The sequence below is a fragment of the Lycorma delicatula genome, chromosome 2 (genome assembly GCF_047948215.1).
Source record: "Lycorma delicatula isolate Av1 chromosome 2, ASM4794821v1, whole genome shotgun sequence".
Classification (NCBI taxonomy): Eukaryota; Metazoa; Arthropoda; class Insecta; order Hemiptera; family Fulgoridae; genus Lycorma; species Lycorma delicatula.
In genome coordinates this window covers 129,244,505-129,265,883 of record NC_134456.1, presented here as the reverse complement: position 1 = coordinate 129,265,883, position 21,379 = coordinate 129,244,505, and the positions used below count along the sequence as shown (strand labels likewise).

General features: G+C 28.0%; 1 protein-coding gene across 1 annotated transcript in view; it reads right to left on the bottom strand.

The window, feature by feature from the left end:
• Positions 1–21,127, bottom strand: part of LOC142320251 (uncharacterized) — a 57,839-nt gene extending 36,712 nt beyond the window's left edge. Inside the window, exon 1 of the mRNA XM_075357954.1 lies at positions 21,093–21,127. Within this exon, the coding sequence (XP_075214069.1) occupies positions 21,093–21,110 (18 nt within the window). The 5' untranslated portion in view covers positions 21,111–21,127. The remainder of the gene's footprint in view (positions 1–21,092) is intronic.
• Between the last annotated feature and the right edge of the window lie 252 nt (positions 21,128–21,379).

Genomic DNA, 21,379 nt, shown 5'->3' with positions numbered 1-21,379 from the left:
GTTAGGTAGTTCATTTTTTACGTTTTATTTCATCTATAAACCTTACGCTTGTCTCCAATTTAATATATATATATATATATATATATATATATATGTAGAGAGAGGGAGGGATATAGTTTGTGTGTGTGTGTGTGTGTGTGTGTGTGTGTGTGTTAGAGATAATGTATTAAATGGAAATATCTTCTTGACAGTCAATCTATTGAAATAATGCTTACGATATGGCAAATAGAATAATATTTTTAGTAACCTTCCTTAATCGATTAAGATCGTCGTCAATTCCAGTTTTTATTTTAAATCCTCACTTCAATAATTCAATTTTATTGTAAATTCAATTTGTCAAATACAGTACAAATTGAGCGGGATTTACTGTTCACAGAACAAGTGGGTTATTTACAGACTAACATATCCGAAAAACGAGAGTTGTAAAAAATTGCACTGTTTCACCTCTCATAACCTTTACCAGGTCAGCAATTTAAGGCTACATTAACAAAAGGTTTTCTTTACGGAAAGTGCACAGTATCAGCTACTATTATTGCTAAGATCTTATATTGTAATTGTATCACACATAGTACACTTGTACTATTTGTAAACATTCACAGAGTAATAAACCCTTCAGCAGTATGAAAAATATTTATGCATTTCATTTTTTCTCTAACTGAGAATGAATAAAATGCATTATATTTATGCATGCAAATACAAAATAACAATAAAATATTATTTATAAACAAATACTACAGTAATTATCTAGATAAAATTTTCCCACATTAAACTTTCTCTGAGAATTTAATATAAGAACAAAACTAAGAAAGAAACGTTTTATTTATTTCTATTTATTAAGTAGCCCTAAAATAAACTAACACGGTTTTCCATTCTTTCTCTAATATAATTGTTTACTAGATATTATTTATTAACGTGCTTTTACTACATTTTTAAAAGTACGCTGAAAATTGTTCATTTATATTTGTTTTCTCTTACATTAAAAATTTAATTCACAAATTAATTATTTAATAAGTATAAAAAACAGTGTAACCGAGTAATCTGGCTTTTATTTTCTTCCTGAACTTTTTATTTTTCTTTGATAATTTCCTGTGAAAAAATAACGAATTTATCGACAGTCTTTTTTTATAGTTACATAGATATGTTTCTATATATGTTTTAGGGTCCAACTAGTTCATCTAGACCAAAACATGTATCGCATTGCCTTTGCTCAGGATTGACCGAATCGATTTTCTTAAAATTTTGCTCAAATATTACTACTATATTTGGGGCATTGATCATATTATTTTTTTAATTCGTTAACGGGGTGAGGGATAAAAACCAACTTCAATTTTTCTCAGAGACCTTTTAAAGAAAACTTTATTAAAGTAAATTTGTTAGCTATAATGCATATATAAATTATCCAAGAAATCTTTTTTTTTCAAAATATCAATCCTCGCTTCATAAAATTACAATACATGTTTTTTGTTCTTTTGCTCTATCTCCCTTCGGTTAAAATATTTTTCAAACATTTTTCGGAAAAGTTTAGTTCATATATAAAGCTGTCAAGAAATGTTTACAATTTTAAAAAAATTATATACTTGGACTCTTTTTTTGTTTTGTTTGATATTGCTTCAGAGGATGATAAGAATGATTTGTAACAAATTTCTTAAACTCAACCTAAAAATGAGTATTTTTAGAAAGTTTTCTTAAAATGTATTCCCTACCTCTAAGAGATATATAATTTGTTGTTTTTTTTTGGCTCTAACTCTTTTAATTCTTATTATTAAAAGTTTTTTTTTTTGTACTTTTTCTTCACTTAAGGGGAATTAAAATTAAAGCAGCGTTGGCAACTATATTATATTCCGGACCCAATAAGCAATTTTTTTTTTCATTATTTCATAAACTTTATAATTTATTTTTTAAATATTTTCAAACAATTTTAAATTATTATTTTTTTGGTTAGGGATGAATTTTTTATAAATAAATGTTTCTTAAATTTTCTCCAAAGAGTAAGGAACCCACAAAATAAAAAATAAAAAAAATCTTTTGTTCTAAATTTGGGAATTTTGATGCTTATATCTTATTTTGAAAATCATGGACTTGACCGAATTAGCCGGGAAAGTCATGCAATATTTGTCCAGTTTTTTATTATCCATCACATCAACTTATTTGTATATATTGTTTTATTTTAAATTAATTAGAAATATATTTATTAATTGTTTTTACTTTTATTAATTCTTACAACTTTAGCATAGGAGAATTTTATTTATTTAATTAAATTCAGCTTTTAAACTATCTATTCTATTGGATATTAATTAATTTTGTAATAAGAAATTACTTCTTAGAAATAAAAATATTTTACATATTTCAAGTTTTTAAAAAATCACGAAAAAATTAAATATTACTGAACTTAAATTTATAAAATATATTTACAGGCGGCTCACGAAATGACAACATTTGTTTTGAAAATAATTATTTAGGTTAAATATATATATATATATATATATATATATATATATATATATATATATATATATATATGTGTGTGTGTGTGTGTGTGTGTGTGTGTGTGTGTGTGTGTGTGTGTGTGTGTGTGTGTGTGTGTGTGTGAAAGAGAAGATAGAGGGTGGATGTGTTCAGAGAAAAATAATGGAATTTAATTTATCTCAGCATGAACACATGCGGGCCTGAAACCTTAAAGTCCTAACATAAAATTTTAAATCAAATTCTGATAATTAACAGAATTAATTTACACATTCAAAATACCATAAATTTATTCATGATAAAAAATTAATTTAAGTGTCAGGAAAAGATTTTTGAAAGTGTATGTTTGGAGTGTCGCGTTATATGGAAGTGAAACTTTGACAATCGGAGTAACTGAGAAGAAAAGATTAGAAGCTTTTGAAATGTGGTGCTATAGGAGAATGTTAAAAATCAGATGGGTGGATAAAGTGACAAACGAAGAGGTATTGCGGCAAATAGATGAAGAAAGAAGCATTTGGAAAAATATAGTTAAAAGAAGAGACAGACTTATAGGCCACATACTAAGGCATCCTGGAATAGTCGCTTTAATATTGGAAGGACAGGTAGAAGGGAAAAATTGTGTAGGCAGGCCACGTTTGGAGTATGTAAAACAAATTGTTGGGGATGTAGGATGTAGAGGGTATACTGAAATGAAACGACTAGCACTAGATAGGGAATGTTGGAGAGCTGCATCAAACCAGTCAAATGACTGAAGACAAAAAAAAAATTAATGATAAATAATATTTAGTTTTATTACTTTACCGTTGAGTACAATCGTATCGAACCTAAGTTCGATCAAAAGGAAATTTCTTATAAAGTAAAATATAAAATTTACATAACCATTTTATGCAAGCAACTTTCTTTTCCGAGAAAATAATATTTTATGAAAGTGATCTCAAAAAGGGTGAAAAATTATCAAAAGATGGTATTAGAGAAACTGGAAATAAAATTATTTCATTGATTTATTTTTTTATTTATCTTTATCCGATAAAACAGAACTTTATTAAGTTAAAAATTCATAAAAAGGTGCAGTTAATTTATTTAAATGCTAGAGGATGGGAATTATTGCCTACAAATGAGTTTATGTCCTCAAAAGTCGCACATTTAAAAAAAAAATTCTGCCTATAGTCAAATTTACTATTACAAAAGTTAGCGTTAAGCTATAGAGAAATCGCTTCTGCATTCAAAGGTAGGTCACATAATTTTTCTTCAAAATCTACAATAATTTAAGATTGTTATGATATTGAAATTAAATTCTGAGTTTAATACATAAATTTTTCCTACTATCTGGAAAGATTAATTATTGTTAATCAATAAGTTCAAGAGTTATCTATAAATTATGTTGTAAACACTTAGTTTGTTATTGAATCGATTAGTAGTAGTAGTTGACGCATCTGTATAGAAAAGTAAGTTGTCAACATTATACATTTCACAGTCGTGAAAAATTTTAGAGTTCTGCTTAAGTTCTATTTCACAACACGTATTCGACAGCGTTAAGCGCTGATACCGTCCAACGGTATAAATTGTATTGACTACATAAATTGTAGTCAAATTTATATAAAAAATGTATTGCAGTTTACAAAGTAATTAAATATCTGAATTTGGAGAATGTTGAGTTTACACAAAATGAATTCTTCAATATTATGAGCAACATTTGGTGGTTTTTTTTTAATATAATAAGCTGTATTTTACAAAATTTAATTCTAAATACTCAAACTTGGAATAGAAATGAGTTTCACTGTATACTGTACAGTTAAAACTGTATTATAGCAACAATTTCTTTAAATCTCATTTAACGATTCAGTTATAATATGCTAATTATTAATACTTTCCTATAGCAGAACGCAATAATTATTATTAAGTTGGTTCAATAGATTCAAGAATTTTTATAGCTTACAATGTTGTGGAATTTTTTTAAAGAATAAAAAAAATAATCTTTTATAAGAAATACATCTTTATTTGAAAAATTCCATCGGGCCGATATTTTAACTGTTGTTATATTTGAAACTTATTCTTGAGTATATACTCGTATTTCAGGAATTCTTAAAGTGCCGTTTTTCTCTGAAAATCGAAAATAGGTTATCCGATTTTTACTTAACCATTGAATATATCGAATTTGAACTTTTTTTAATAGATTCTCCGACCTGGAAAACTAAAGATATTTTGTGTAAAAATTAAATCTGGAAATTGTATCGCAAAATTTGTTAAGAAATGTTTTTGATTGATAATGGTCGACACTTCTTCTTCTTAGACGAGTATGTAGAATTAAATGTCATTGTAAATTGTGTCCATTCATTCCTTTCCACATCACTATCACACCAGCCGAGAGCTCACATTTTAGCTAAGAAGTCAAGTTGTATATTCTACCCCCTAAACAGAAAAGTTATTTTTGCTAAAGATAAATTAAGATATTATGAAATCAGTTTTTTTATAATTTTATTTTACCAAATCTTTTCCTTTAACCATATTATTTTTTTAAACATAATAAACAACTCTTCTCATTACAATTAATATACTTTTGCGTATAAAAAAATCGTTTAACATGTATGATTGATTTGCAAACAACTGTACGATATAAATAATGCAAGGTAAGAAACAATAAAAACTAAAAACACCTTTACATATGTTAAAAAAACCCAAAAATTAAGATATAAGGAAAAAAAGCAGAAAACAGGGAAGGGGTTTCACATCCCTTTGATTAGAATGATTATTATCTTACATTATGCAGATTAAATTTTCCGCAAAATGTGGAAGCTTACTTCTTAATCTTAATAAAATACACTTACAACGACTTCCAGAATCCGTTCTGTATTTTTTCATCCAACGGGCTTAATTGCTAATGAAGGAATAAATAACTAATTTTGTTTACACAAATAAAAATGTAATGCTTTAAATATAATAATTTAAAAAAAGTAGCTTATTCTGCTTGTACATGTTATGTGTTCTTCAATTCAGAAGGATTAGTTTTAACACTTTTTTTCTTCTAAAAAAATATCGACCCAGAAGTCATAAAATCTGGGTTTATATGAATGTATTTTTATTTATATAAAAAGAAATCTATACATGCATTATTTTCAATTAATGATTTAATATAAAAACAAGACTTGTGTTTATATTTATTAATATCTTATTTCCTAAGAATGCTTGGTTTCACTTGGTAGAGTAATGAAAACAATTTTATTCATTAAAAAGATTAAAAAATAGAATTTTAAAACTTAACGTATTAAAAAAAGACTCATCCTCACATTTAGAATAAAAATAAATAAACAAAAGAAAGTAGTTTAAAATAAACACAAAAAAAAACAACAATACCAGCACATAAAAATATAAAAAAACAATACCAGTGAAATAAAAAAGACTACTCGAAACCAAACCGTGAGCAATTATAAAAGAAACAGCACCAACTAGCCCCCTAATCTAGTTTTAGTAAACAAGCCACAAATTAACAACGAACCAAAAAGTTTGGTTTAATTTTATATATATATATATATATTTTTAATTTTTTAATTTTAGTTTTATTTGATGTTTTTAACGTATAATTTCTTTATTTCTTTTGTATTGGGTTTTAATGCCTTTTTTTTGTTGATTAACTATTTTATTTTATTTTTTTTTTATATTCTTTTTGGTCAATTAATTTTTGTTTTTTAAAAAGTTTGTTTTTTGTTTTTAAATTTGGCTTTATTAATGCACGTAAGTTTTTGTTACTTATTTTGTTTATTGTAATTTTTTTTCGGGAAGTTTTTATTGTATTTCATAGTTTCTTTTCACTATACAGGTGGCGCAAAAAATGATCCAACATTTGTTTTGGCAATAATTATTTATGTTTATTAATGCGATTTATGTTGGCAGAAGTGACAGCAGTTCATGAATATTAGTTTATTCTCTTTCTTAGTGCGTTCTTTCTGTATCTTTCCAAGATGGCTGAAAAAGGAAGACTGACTGTTAACAGCATATAAAGACTGTGTTATTTTTTAATAAAATTAAAGTGTGGTGCTTACACAAAGACGGTTTCGTGGACAGTTTCAAACTCGGTGGTCGCCCTCATTTAAAAAAAAAAAAAAACGTAGACTTTACGAAAACTTCAATAGTGATGGTTCAGTATTTGAGAGTAAGCGTGAACGGCCTGCTCACCTATTTTCGATCTTGTTCTCCACAGAACGTCGAAGCTGTCAGAGCCCGGGCAAATCAACAAGAAAAACAGTGCACAGCTTGGGATTTCTAGGCGATCTAAGCAGCGAACTTTAAAAACCGATTTGAATTTGTATCCGTATAAAATAACAGTTTTGCCTAAATTAACGGTTGACAACAAAGAATGACATTCGATGAACGGCTGTGAACCAAGACATATTGTTGAACGATGTTTGGTTTTCAAGTAAGGCAATTTTCACCTAGACGGGGTTGTTAATAAACAAAATGTGCGTTTTGGAGCTTTCGAAAATCCACACGTGCTTCATGAAAAGGTGCATCATGCTCCAAGAACTACGATACGGGCCGGTATCTTAAATCTTGGAGTAATAGAAACATCCTTTTTTGAACAGAGAGTGAACGGTGAACGTTATCTAAACATGCTGCGTCATAATTTTGTTCCTCACCTTCTTGCAAAAGGGTTTCGATTAGAAAACGAATGGCTGATGCAGAATGGAGCCAAACCGCACACAGCTAATGTTGTTTTAGATTTTCTGTATGAAACTTTTAACGCAAATGTCATTTTAAACTGATTTTCTGATCGTTTTGCATGTGGACAGAACTGGCTGCCTAACAGTCCTGATTTGAATCCGCGTGATTATTTTCTTTGGGGATTTCTAAAGGAGAAGATTTTCCCTAAAGATCCTCAAACAATGATGGAACTGCGAGTATTGATCATCGAAGCGTGCAACGATAAAACCGAGGATATGTGTTGTCGAGTTTTTATCAACATAGAGTGTCGAAGAAGTTGGTAGACCTGATGATGGTCATATTGAACATGTGATATGCAGAAAATAATCTCCAGGTATATATAGTAAACACGTTGTATTTTACTTATCTGTATTGCGATTGAAATAAATATTTTTTAACAAAACCAAATTATGTATATTTGTTGTTAAATTGTATAGAACCAAATTGATTATGTTACTAAGGAAGAAATTCCATATCCTTGTTAATAATTAATTAGATTAAAATAAAATATTTGGAAAGAATAAACAAAATAGTTACAATTAAACAAGGAGAAACTATCGCTAGCTTCCGTGTACTTCACAAACGTAAATTTCATTTTTTATTTTCAAACTTCTTTTCTTTCTTTTTCCTGTATAGCCTCCGGTAATTACTGTTCAGATAATACTTCAGAGGATGAATGATATGTATGAGTGTAAATGAAGTGTAGTTTGTACAGTCTCAGTTCGACCATTCCTGAGAGGTGTGGTTAATTGAAACCCAATCACCAAAGAACACCGATTTCCACGATCTAGTGGATACCGGTATATTATTTTCAAACTGTATGTACCCAACATCACTTGCAAGGTTATAACGAAGAATTCGTTACGCCTTTCACTAAAATCAGTAGAGACTATGTACTTTTGAAGCTTCAATGATATAAACAAATTAACCTCACGTGTTAGAAAATAAGAATTGAGATTTTACAGTCTCCGCTGAATCTTCTATTACAAAAACATTTGTTTTTACTTATTTATATATCAATAATATATTTTGTATTTTAACCGTAGTTGTTATTCTTCATAATTTGTGTTACTTTTTGTGCTGAGTAAAATAATCAAATTCATTTTTTAATCAATTAAATGAATCTTTTGTTTTAAATTAGACATCATCATACTGATAAAATAGGTTAAGTTTTATTATTATTTTGAAGGTAAATCTGTGAACAATTATAATCCGTTATATCACAAAAATATTTCACCATATCTTTGTATTACTTTAATTATAAAACTTATCGTTCACGTTTATAAAATTTTTAATAAAAAATAATAATATAAAAAAATTATCGTAATACTTTGTTATCGTAAAAAGCACCCAACAAACGAACGAATGAATGATTATACGTGAATTACATGAAATTGAAGCAGTCTTTTGTTTATGCATTATTATCATTATTACATGAGTTCTACTATACAAAAGTAGACCCAAACATAAAACGTGATTTAATAGTCCTTGATTTATCTCATTATACTTATTTTAAAATACTGTAATTTTAATGAATAAAACATTGACTATGATGAACTTTATTAATTTTTCTTATTGTCTTTATTTATTTAGAGTTACTTTCTTTAATTACTATTGTATTTAAGTTTATTACAATTATTAGTATGAGATACAAAAATACGATAACATTGCGTGATTTTAACATTGTTTGTTCCGCATTCCGCAACATATAAATAAACTTTTTCTTTATTAATATATAGTAATAATATTTAAGATTAGTTTATTTGCTAATTATTTTATCGCAGTATTCATGCATTCGTAAATAAAATAAATAAACAGATAATAGAGATATTATCAAATAATTCGTTACATGTATAATAATCGCGAAAATAAAACGTAATATTATAGAGATAATTTTATTTGTACTCCAAGATTCTAGTCTCATTTTTAAAAATAAGTTGAAGTTACCGCCCACAAAATACACCTCTGGTAAAGAATGGAGAAGTTCGGTCTACTAAACAGACTTTACAAATATAGACTTGTATTTTAATACAAATGAGTTTTACCGTTTTTAATTACCGATTACAATTTTTTTTTCGTATTTTGTCAAAGGGTTTATGGTTTTTGTACTATCAACCAATGTATACAAGCGCATTAAATTATTTATGGAAGTAATAATGTTAACTTTACTGGATAGGTAATAAAAATGAATTGTTTATATATTTTAGAGCAAGATTATTCCAAAGGCATAAATAATTGTTGAGTATTTATACGATTCATTATTATTATATATTTAAATATTAATTTTTTTAATTATTGTTTTCAATCATTAAATAACTTTACTGCTTTGTTTATCGCAATATAAATAATTCACTGTATAATAAAATCCAGAACCGATCAAGATTATATAAATAATCATTAAGAACCAAATAAAGAAAGTTTACAGCAGCACATATTAATTCTGCTCAGTTAAGACAAACAAACTTTTATTACAGCAGTCATATATCAAAATTACATTACGTTTTTATTTTATCACATGCAAGCTAAAAAAAATGTGCACATTTAATTTAAAGAATAGTAACATAACAGTTTCTAAATAAGCGAACTTACGAAATACTTCGGTATGCCTCAAAAGACATGTTGATTTTTATGATATGTACAGTAATAATGAATTTCAACTTCTACATTAAAATGTACAATAATAACAAGCCAATTTTATAGTAAACAAAATAATAATAAAATTTCATTTTAACCGAGTTAAAAATGCTATTTTCAATCAATCAATAGTTTGTACTAAAACACATACGTAAAATTAAGATGAGTGTGTATGATATAAAGAAATAAGTGAAAGTAAAAACTACAAAAATCACAACCCATAACCTGATGTAATTGAGTATGATCTGTTACAAAGATTTTAAACTTGTTAATTTTTTAAAGTTATAAGCATTATTGTTTTGTAACATTTTTCCTTAAGTATTTTAATTTTTAATTCACGGAGGCGCGTATAGTCAAATTTAAGTTCGAAAAATATTAAAATTACTCTTTTCTTACAAAAAAATTAATAAAATACTGTGGAATGGTAGTCTCTTTGCCTCATCCCATAGGTATTGAGTTCGTAACCGGTTCGAACTCAGGATCGGCATTTTCCACGGACTAAAATTGTTACTCGTCAAGGTTAGCTCAGAGTGGAGATGGATTGCTAGAACGACGACTGGTTTCTTGGTATCTATATCGTCCTATCACCCTCTGTATTAATATTGCAAACACTACTTCAGACACCCCAAGTAGAACTACTGCTACTAAACAGAACTACTATGTGTTTACGTTTTCTAAACTTTACCGAATAATCATTTATTAATAATTATAACTTATAAATAAATTTCAGGAAAATTAATATTTTGCAAAATGTGAGTTTAGACTTTAAATTCACTAACTATTTTGTAAGATAGTTTAGTTTTTATTTTTATACAGAGTTAAACAATTTCCTTTAATAAACTATTTTTTAATTTGTTGTTTAGCGGATAAACATAATATAACATTAAATTTTTATTAATTAACGTTGGTCTAATTTTTTAATAATTTATTTTTAAATAAGATATTTTTATCAGATTTAGACCCAGATAAAAAAGGTCATAGGCTAAAATAAAATTTAAGACGTCTTTTACTCAATTCCTAAAAATGGATAACTTGTTTGACAATTTAGGATATATGAATTTTGTTTATGTTTGTTTCACTTAAATTTCAGATAGTTTCATTAAATTAGTATCAGATGATGTGCCTAAATTGCGCCAATGATATTGGAATATGGATATTTAAAAAAATCAAAACAAAACGGTAAACGATTTTCTTTTCGTAAACAAAAATTACTTGAAACGATGAACAAAAATTCCAAAAAATAAATTTACATCGAAGTGTTTGGTAACTTGGCCTCTGAGACCACTGCTGTTAGGTATTGCTTCAGATAATGAGGTGAAATAAAAATTTTGTACCGTGTGAAAATGTCATGCTTGACCGGGATTCGAATCCGCGACTCCGGATTTAAGGCAGAGACGCTAACTCTCGCCCCACGGATGCCGGCAATTTTAACATATCTGATAATTGCTTAATAAATATGAAGAGGTAACTTATTTTAAAATAAATTTAAGTTGAATTATTGAAAATAAGTAAACAGAACAGTTGAAACTGATTACTGCAAAAGGAAAAACTACAGATGTAATTCATTTAAATAAGTAAATAAACACGATTTGAAATATGATTTTTTAGAAAAGATTTTAAAAAATCTATTTTTCGTGATTAAGATTTATCACGATAACTACAATAACAGGATGAGTGAGAAAATGTATGTCGGCTTTAGAATTATTATTTAGTATTTCTGAAGCTCCCTATAATCATTTATATCAATAAACCCTAGAATAAAATATATTACGGGTTTTTCCATACGTTTTTAACTATATCTAAATTGTCGTTATTTATCACAGATTCAAAATCGTTTGATACTATTTTGCAAAATACCAAGCGTATTTTGGAGAATAATCTGTATTGGTAAGTTTTGGTAATTTAATTTCTTTTGTTTATTTTTCAAGAAAAAACTAAAACTATTATTCACAAAATTCATATTTTCAGACACACTCATAAGCGCGCGTGCACACACCTTTTTAAAGGATTGAAGCTTCAGAAAATAATGTTCCGTAATTAATATTTACTTAACTGCAGACTCGTTCCATATAATGAGATGTCAATTCACAGAGAAAAAAAGTTGCGATTTATTGATAATTATTTTTAAAAGACGTTTTCTAGACGTATCTTTGCTATTACAAAATTAATATTACATATTTCATTTAACAGAATACAAAACCGAAAACTTGGAAAATTATTTATTTCAGGGCAGAGAAGACTAACTCGACATAAAGTAAATATATCAAATAATATAAATAAACAGATGTGGTTAAATACTTTGTTATATTATTTAAAAAAAATACATTCTTGTTTTTAAAAATCATGTACGTATCAAAAGCCCTCAACGAAAAACTAGATAGTGACAGGTGCAGAAAAATTTGTGGCCAATATTAACTTATTATTTAATGATACTATGTTCTTCTAATGATACAAATAACTTATTCCGGGCGTATCATGGCAGCATTGAACAATATTTATGTACAAATTATTATTTAATAGTAACTTTATATTTTTTTATATTAATTTTTTAGCTGATAATACAGTAGAGCACTGCAAAATTGCTTTCATAAGATTAAAAGCCTTTTCAGATCGCATGAAGTGTCTACCCCGGACAGGATGGATAAGTTTTTGAAAAAGATCTTTTTTAAACCACCGTTCACACAAAGTTTGTTTCAGGGTATCCACGCCGGTATCCATCTTTCATCGGACAAATTTAGATGGATATTCAGAGATCGCTTGCCGGGCGATTTATTTGTATACTTTCACGCAAATATTTCGTTCTTTCATGAACAGAGAGTCAGGAGAAGCTCCTCATTGTAGTTCACTGGAATTTTTACTGTCATATATTGCAAAACTACTCTACTGGAAATGGTGCAGCTTGTAGAAAAAGTGAGATTATATCTTGTGATATTGACCATTCGTTTACTAACGTACCTGGATGTCATGTTGAAGGAGATAGCCTGGGACGGCTTCAGGCGCTCTTGGAAAACTAAATTTAAAGAGTATACCTAACGTGAGAGTAGAACTTTAGATCTATACCTTTATCGTCATTCTGACGTCAAGGCACCTGGTCAAAGGAAGGGCATTCTACATACTGGTATTTGATCAGTCAAATAAGCATACAGTGGTAGGAGTGGGTCATTTACGACCATAAATGGTCATAAAGCCATTTACGATGGACGTTTATGGTGTGATTTAGAAGATTATGGAAGTCCACAAAATTCAGCTTATCCGAGGACGGATAGGACATGCGGTCTGAAAAGATCAAGTGTTTTGACATAGCCTATTATCCTGAACTCAAGCGTGGTGGTTTCTAAACAATTTATACAGAAATATTATATGTGTACATATAATACCGACCGCAGCTGGAAGAAAGGGCACAACCAGCCTTGTCAACTGCAGAGGGCTGGATGGACAATCAAAATTTATACGCAGTATAAGCTTCTGAAGGGCGCAGACAAATTATTTTGCAGTTGAAACCCCCACATTAAATATAAAGGCCGTGTAATCATTCGGGTTAGAGTTCATAAGTACGTAAGTGTTTTGTTCGATGAGAAGTTTCTGTTTAGCAACCACGTCAAACAAGTAACGGCGAACGCCATCTCTGTGATGCACAAATTTAAAATTGCTCGGAAAGACTATGGGTTGTCGGGCTGTCAACTGTACATGGTGTCTTCAAGAATATGACCACGTACGTGGCGCCCCTATGGGCACATACGTTGGATAGGAATAGAGAACTTACTTTAATTTAAGGAGTGCCCAGCGCAAAGCTTTGATTGTATATACTGGTGTTTTTAAAACAGCCTTCTATGAGGCTACTACCGTATTGGAAAAGGCTCTCCCAATCGATTTAGTGGTGAGGAAATTGAGTAAAGGTCGGAGGCCGAGGTATTTGGAATGAGATTTCGAGCCGGGCCGGTAAAGGAGCGGAACGGTGATCGCAATGTTCTGGATCTAAATTTCGAACAGTCTCCAATCCCGCCTGTGGAAGAGGATGCAGAGCCTCGCGATGGAAGTATGACAGCAGGAATGGAACACCACTTCTAAGGGACGATCCTTGTATAAATTTATATAGGATGTGGGGGGATGGTACGCCTTAAGTTCATTTTTATGGGCAACGGGAGTCCAGGTGTTCACCAACCACGTTAATTTGAGACAATATCTGTTCTGTTTCCGCCTGGTAACTGATGAGCTGTGCATCTGCAAGGAGGTCAGGTCAAAGGAACATATGATGTTCAACTGCCCCCTCTAGGAGGGACAGAAATCGGGCCACCCACAAACGGCAAGTCAATATGGCGTGAGCCGATTGTCGGACCGTGTGGGAGTTCTTTGATGCGGTTCCGTTGTTCAACCGGCATCAGTAGTATATTAAGGGAAAAGACCCCGACCGAGCGGCTGTAGGAGGCTACCTTCGAGGAATGATCGGCCATCGGTCAATAGCTCCATGCGTTATAAATGGTGGACAGGTAATTGCTGGCATTCAGCGACCTAGGCGTGGTAGCGAATTGCTATCCTTAGATTTAAGTTGACGCGATAAATTTTACACTTATGGTAGTTATATATTATAGTATAGACGGTGCGCCTACCCAATTTAGTTTAATATATGACAAGCGAACGGCTGGACACAAAAAAGCTAATGGTGTATTTACCAAGCTTATACGGTTCACGCTATTACGTTAACTCAAGGAGCTAAATAGGATATTGGTCGCTTAAACTGTTTGAGGCACAGTAGCCCTTCGTGGCACGGACATTCGATCTTATGTTGTAGGGCGACCGAATGGGGTGGTGGCGGGAGAAGTGCTAGTAAACCAAATATGTATACATAATATACTGGTACTTATATAGTATATATGTTATGCACGAGTAAATACTTGTACACACAAGAGATATATTTCATGCCAAGTGAAGTTATTTATTTTTGTTATATTTTTGCTAAGATTACTGTTAGAACGAATAAAAACTTACCGTTAGATAAAACAAACTTAACTTTTTTAAAAATAATTAAAATTAGGCAGCATAAATATTGTTACGATAGCGATTTTTTTTTAAAAATCTGTAATCATTTTGAAACGTTGGATGTGTTATATTCTTAATAAACATTGAAGTATTTTTGACTATCCATTAATCGTCAATAGAAAAGTATCCATTATTTTTTTAAGTACTGAAATAGATTTTAGGGCAAAATAAAGAAAAATATATTTTTGGATTTACAATGTTAAATAATTAAGAAAATTGGTGAACAAATAAATCCTAAAGGTTACATATACAACGAAAGGTCACTTTGTAAAACTACATGTTATGTAAATAAATCGAAGGTAATCATTATATAAATATTTCTTTTCTTTTTTATTTGTTACTATTCGTTGAAAAATGTCATTTATTCTAAAACTAAATATTAAACTCTAATGCTGTAAAAAATACTACTTTTTCACAATTACGATTTTTTCATTAAAATCTTAATATCGGTATAAAATTCTATTAGCACACGTATAGTCTATGTTTCTTTCAAGTTTTGTTATGCAGGCTACTTAAATTACAGGTTGTGCCTACAAGCTTGTCTGTAACTGCTAATGAGAGGCACGTATCGTATGATTCTTAGATCACTGGACCGCGTAAGTTAGATACCGATGGCCAATGAACTTAATTGTTAGTTATTGTTTATTATTTATTAACTGTCAAAAATAAAAAAAAATGCCTATTATGTTACTGTACTACTTCCGTTACCTTATATTATTTATCATTATTATCCACAGGCATTTATAGAGACTTTATTAGGTCAGTTATAGAAAAAACAATTTTTTCATACAGATATTTAGGTGGAACAAAATATTAATGGCAAAGGAAAAATAGTCAGTAATTTACTTTATAAATTTAATAATTTTAAAATAAAATACGTCTGGAAAATAATTATACTTAATTAAACATAATAATAAACAGTATTTTGGTAACGAAAAAAAATACTACACGAAACATAAATTTTACACGAAACATAATTTTATATATTATTATTAATAATATGATTAATATATTTGTTTATATTATTTTGCGTAAAAATATGTAATGAATAAAAACTAATAAAAATTAAATTTAACAACTAATATTATATCAATTTATTAATATTAAATATTTGATGAGTATAGTGTTTGAATGCGCGTGTTCTCAACTTCAAAATCATTTTTTCGATAGAAAAATTCTTTCATTTTATAACAACAGTATACATATTCACGAGTAATGTGAATGAATTACGTGTGGTTATACTTCAACAGACAGTTAAGAGATAATAAAACATACAAACCAAATCAAAACTACAGAAATTATGCTTGAAAGAAAAATAATTTTAAAAATCCATCAATTACATATTTGACGGTTGTTCCTAGCTGATGGACACGTATTTAAGTTTACATTTTATTTGGCTGTTGGATAATTGGATAATCAAGGGAAAGAGCCCCTAGCTAGTCTAAAACTTGTTTAATAAAAATAAAACAATTTCGATAATTTATTTCACGCACTTAAAACATAAATGTTAATGAGTTTATTTTATTGAAACATATATTAAATGAAAATAAAAAATAAATAATATTGCACTTTATAAAATCATGTGGTTAAATATATATATATATATATATATATATATATATATATATATATATATATATATATATATATTATGCTGTACATGACGTATACGGCTCCCACTTGACATTGTTTAGTGATGCCACTAATTAAGTTCACCTGTATCATTTAACGTATATATCAAACCACTTCTCTGGTGTAATGACCTTCATAAAAGGATTACTTGTAGGAAAATAAATAAGTAAGCAATTTACAATGTAGTTAATTATTCAAGTATATGACATTTTAATTTATCCATTGCTTAAATTAGACTATGTAACCATCCATTTCGGATTTACTATTATAAAACTTAGTGAGTATTGGTAACTCATGTAACAATTTATGTTACAAGCGTCAGACTTCAAATTTTGGTAAATTATAAAAAATATTTTTTGCCCTTTACGGTACTATTTGTAATTTTAGTACGAGTTCCACTATAATTAAAAATAAATCGTCAGTGGTTATTTTTTTAAATTGGATTAAATAACTTTGCTTTACAAAACTTATTATTTATCCGGTTTGTAAGTAAACAAAAAGTTATGATTTGTAATACAATATAGCATAGGTTATTATGGAAGGACTAATTTTTACTTCTTTGTACGAAGTAAAGGAAGGAAGTATTGTCACCGCGAAAAATTTTGATTTTCAGATTTCAACGGAAATATCCATTTTGACCATCTCTGAATCCGTTACTGACTAGTTTCGGCGTAACGTCTGTATGTATGTACGTACGTACGTATCTCGCATAACTCAAAAACTATTAACCGTAGGATGTTGACATTTTGGAACTAGGACTCTTGTAACATCTAGTTGTGCACCTCCCTTTTGATTGCAATCGATTGAACCAAAAGTGTCTAAAAAAATCCAAAAAAATTTAGATTTTGTACTTTTTCTTAACTGCAGTAATAAGGGCCCTCATTGAGAACTTTTCAACAATATATCATAAGTGGTTCTTATTTTCATTGGTTCCGGTTATATCCAAATGAAATATTTGGATATTAGAAGGGAAAGGCATCTCGGTTCGAATCAGACTTAATCGCCTTTTTTTTGTAACTTTTTTTAATTTAAATATAATAATTTATTAATGTCTGATTGTAAAAACATATTTTTACGATAAATAATAATTCAATAACAATAAAAAAAAAATATGAAAAAATATCAGTAGTTGTTAATGAAATAAAATTTTATATACTTTTCATTTAAAAAAAAAAAAACCTGTACATGCAATTTAATAGGCGTACAGGGAAGTCATGTGGTGCCCACATCAGACCTTTTTCCTATAAATTAAAAATTATAATTAACTAAAAACAAGATTAAAAATGAGTGATTGATTAGAAATAAAAATAAATGGTCATGCGATGTAAAATTTCATATTAAATACTTACATATTGAAAATAACAAAAAATTTCATATTAAATAGTTTAACTGTTTTGATATCACTTCGATAAGCTTGTCCGTTTTTAATTAAATTGACAAGATGATTTTGTTTTGACCTTAATTCAAACTTAAAAAAACTAATAGAATTTTACCAAGTATTCCGGGAGAACTGCTGTTTTTAAGTAAAGAGGCAGCTTTTGCTATTCACTGTATTTTTGAGTTATTTTGTTTAAAAAAAAGAACACACTACAATCGTCATAACATATTGAATTTACTGGTATAAAAATTCGTTAAATTTATATTGTTCTGCTGTCACAGAAATAACCCTACCAAATAGTTGCAGTTATAATTACGTCAACATATTTGTAGAAAAGCTCAATGTATTATACTTTAACCATAACCACAACCGGTTGGTTGTGGTAAGGATGGGTAACCACCCATCCTTACACACTCACGAGCACGTGCGCAAATAAATTGATATAATTTTAAATCTACTTTAACCATTAATTTGGGGGATTAATCGGTAGTAAAGAAAAAAATAATATAAAATAAAAATAATTATATTTAAACTAAATAAAACTAAATAAAAATTATTTAAAATAATTATATTTAAAAATAATTATATTTAATATTGAAAAAGTTAGTAAATTATTTTTATTACCAAATAATAAATTAAAGATTGCGAAAAAGTTTAAACAGAAACGGTTGTATATAGTGTTAAGTATTTCAGAAATTTAAAAATGTATTTTTAAAATTCAAAAATTTTTCTTTTAAATGGTATTTACTTATATAATTAAAACGTTACAAATGATACCCTAAAAATTAAATATTTTTTAAAGTTATACCATAAGTTTTCAAACCATTTTATTTTTGTAATTTATAATAAATTTTTTTCTAATTTCTGTAGTATCAATTTCGTACTACTTCTCTAAAGAATTTCTATTTATTCAATTTTAAATTTTGGTTTTAATTTACTTATTTTAATTAATTTCTATATCTACTGATTTATGTAAATGATCTATAAATAAATTTTAAATATTTTTTGTTTTCAAACACAAAATAAGAAATTTTATAAAAATTAATTTATATGATAACAAATCTGATGTCAACACCACATGACTTCCTTGTACGCTTATTAAATTACATATACACATTTTTAATGCACTTCATTTAAATTTATTTCATTTGAAAGTGAGATACGATCTTCCAATTCTTTAATAAAGTGGATAATTACACGACTGCTGAAATATTAGTTTTTAATAACATCAAATACTTATACGATTATTAATTCAACAATCTTACATGAAATATTAGAATAAAAGCCTCTTTGTTACTCGTATTACTAGATCAGTATTATTCATATCTTCTTGAGTTGCTGATTAACAAAAGTTTCAGATTTCTGGTGTGTAGTATAAATAAAACTTAGTAATAATTAAACTATTCCGTTTAGCTAACTCTTATATACTGGTTACAAATGTTAATTGGTTACAAATGTTACTGGTTACAAATGTTAGTTTACGGTGTAAAATATTCAGTTTTATTATTGGATTATTTGGTGAATAATCAAAAATGAAAAAAAAAATCATACAGGAAAAAGAAAGATAACACGAAGAGGAAGAAAATGTTAAGTACAAGGGAGAATAAAAAAATTAAGAGATGATTAATATAAAGAGGAAGAAAATGTTAAAACCAAAGAAAGAATACAAAGATTAAGAGAGGATAATGAATATAAAGAAAGAGAAAATTTGAAAACTAGAGAAGGTGTACACAATTTAAGATCAGAAGAATTAAATCAAACAAAAGAGCGATTAAATGATTGGCAATAAAAAACAAATAAATGATTTGATAATTAACTCCGCCTTAGGGAGAATATTGTCCGATAATATCAGAGGAGTAATGAACTAAAAGATAAAAACTTTTTGCAATTTATTAAAGATCGAGCATGTATGTCTCAGTGTATATATTGTTCTTGTGAGGGTCTGTTTTTCAGTTACTCCGTAGTTAAATTTTATGTAGATAAAATTAAACAGAAATTTCTGAATAATTAAATAAAATTATAATAGAAAATCTAAAAATAATACGATTCTAAATTATAATTTTCAATTAATATTAAATAATCAGATGTTTTACCTAATCTATTATATATACTCATATGTAATAATGTCTGTTAGATTACATATTAACAATTTTAAAAGTACATAAAATTTTATTTCACTAATAACTTCTGATTTTTTTTCATATATATATTTTTTTATTGTTATTATTGAATAATTATTTATTGTAATTTTTTTGGTTTTACAATCACGGGTTAATAATAATTGTTAATAAATTTATATAAGAAAATTAAAAAAAAGTTGAAAAAATAAATTTAAAAAAAGTTATAGAAAAAAATGAATTGAAGTCTGATTTGAACCGATATGCTTTCCCTTGTAAGATCCAAATATTTCATTAATTAAAATTTTATTTGGCTATAACTCTGGAACCAATAAACATAAGTAACACTTATGATATATCCTTGAAAAGCTCTCAATGAGAGCTTATTACTGCAGTTAAGAAAAAGTAAAAAATCCAAATTGTTTTGTATTCTGGGCTTTTTTGGTTCAGTCGATTGCAATCAAAAGGAGAGGTGCACGATTAGATGTTACAACAGCCCTAAATCCAAAATTTCAACATACTACGTCTAATCATTTTTGAGTTATGCAAGATACATACATACATACACACGTAAAGACGTTACGCCGAAACTAGTCAAAATGGATTCAAGGATGGTCAAAATAGATATTTCCGTTGAAATCTGAAAACCGAGATTTTTCGTGATCACAATATTTCCTTTACTTCGTACAAGAAAGAAAAAAGTTAATAATCAACCTCATTATAGAAAAATGTTTACAATCTTTTACTTTAATAAGTCATTTATTTTTGTGATAATATTTAATTTCTGAAACACACAAGTTGACGAAAAAAGTTTTACTTTCTTTTGCCGAGTGTAATATGCAAATTTTATAATTTATCAAAAAATCTGTCGAACCTGTGCAACTTAAAAATTTAGTTAAATTCTGAACATTACGATATGTTTAGTGTATTAACACAACAACCCATTTTTATTGAAACAACTCTTAGTTAATAAAAAATAAAAATATACAAACAATTAAAAAAAAAATTACTTTTAATTAACTTAAATCAGTTTATTAAAAAGATGAACGACCTTATGTAGTCAAATTATATTTATTATACAAAAGGGAGAAAACAATAAAAACTATTAATTAATATAATGCAAGGGTAAAAGTTACCTTGAGTAGTTGTTCCATGCTGTTTGATGACTGCCTGTACACCACATGCTGTTTAAACAGACACTCACGATGTTCTTATAATCTCCCTTCCACTAAGTCAGCGAACATTGTATACTATAATACCAGTTAGCTAAAGAATAGCGGCCGAATACTTTGTTACAATTTACTTAATAAACACACAGAAGATACATTATACCAACACAGAAAAAATTATTTACAAAAAAAGATAAAATTTTAAAACTTGTTTTATAGATTTATATCAGTTATTTAAATTTTACAATACTCCT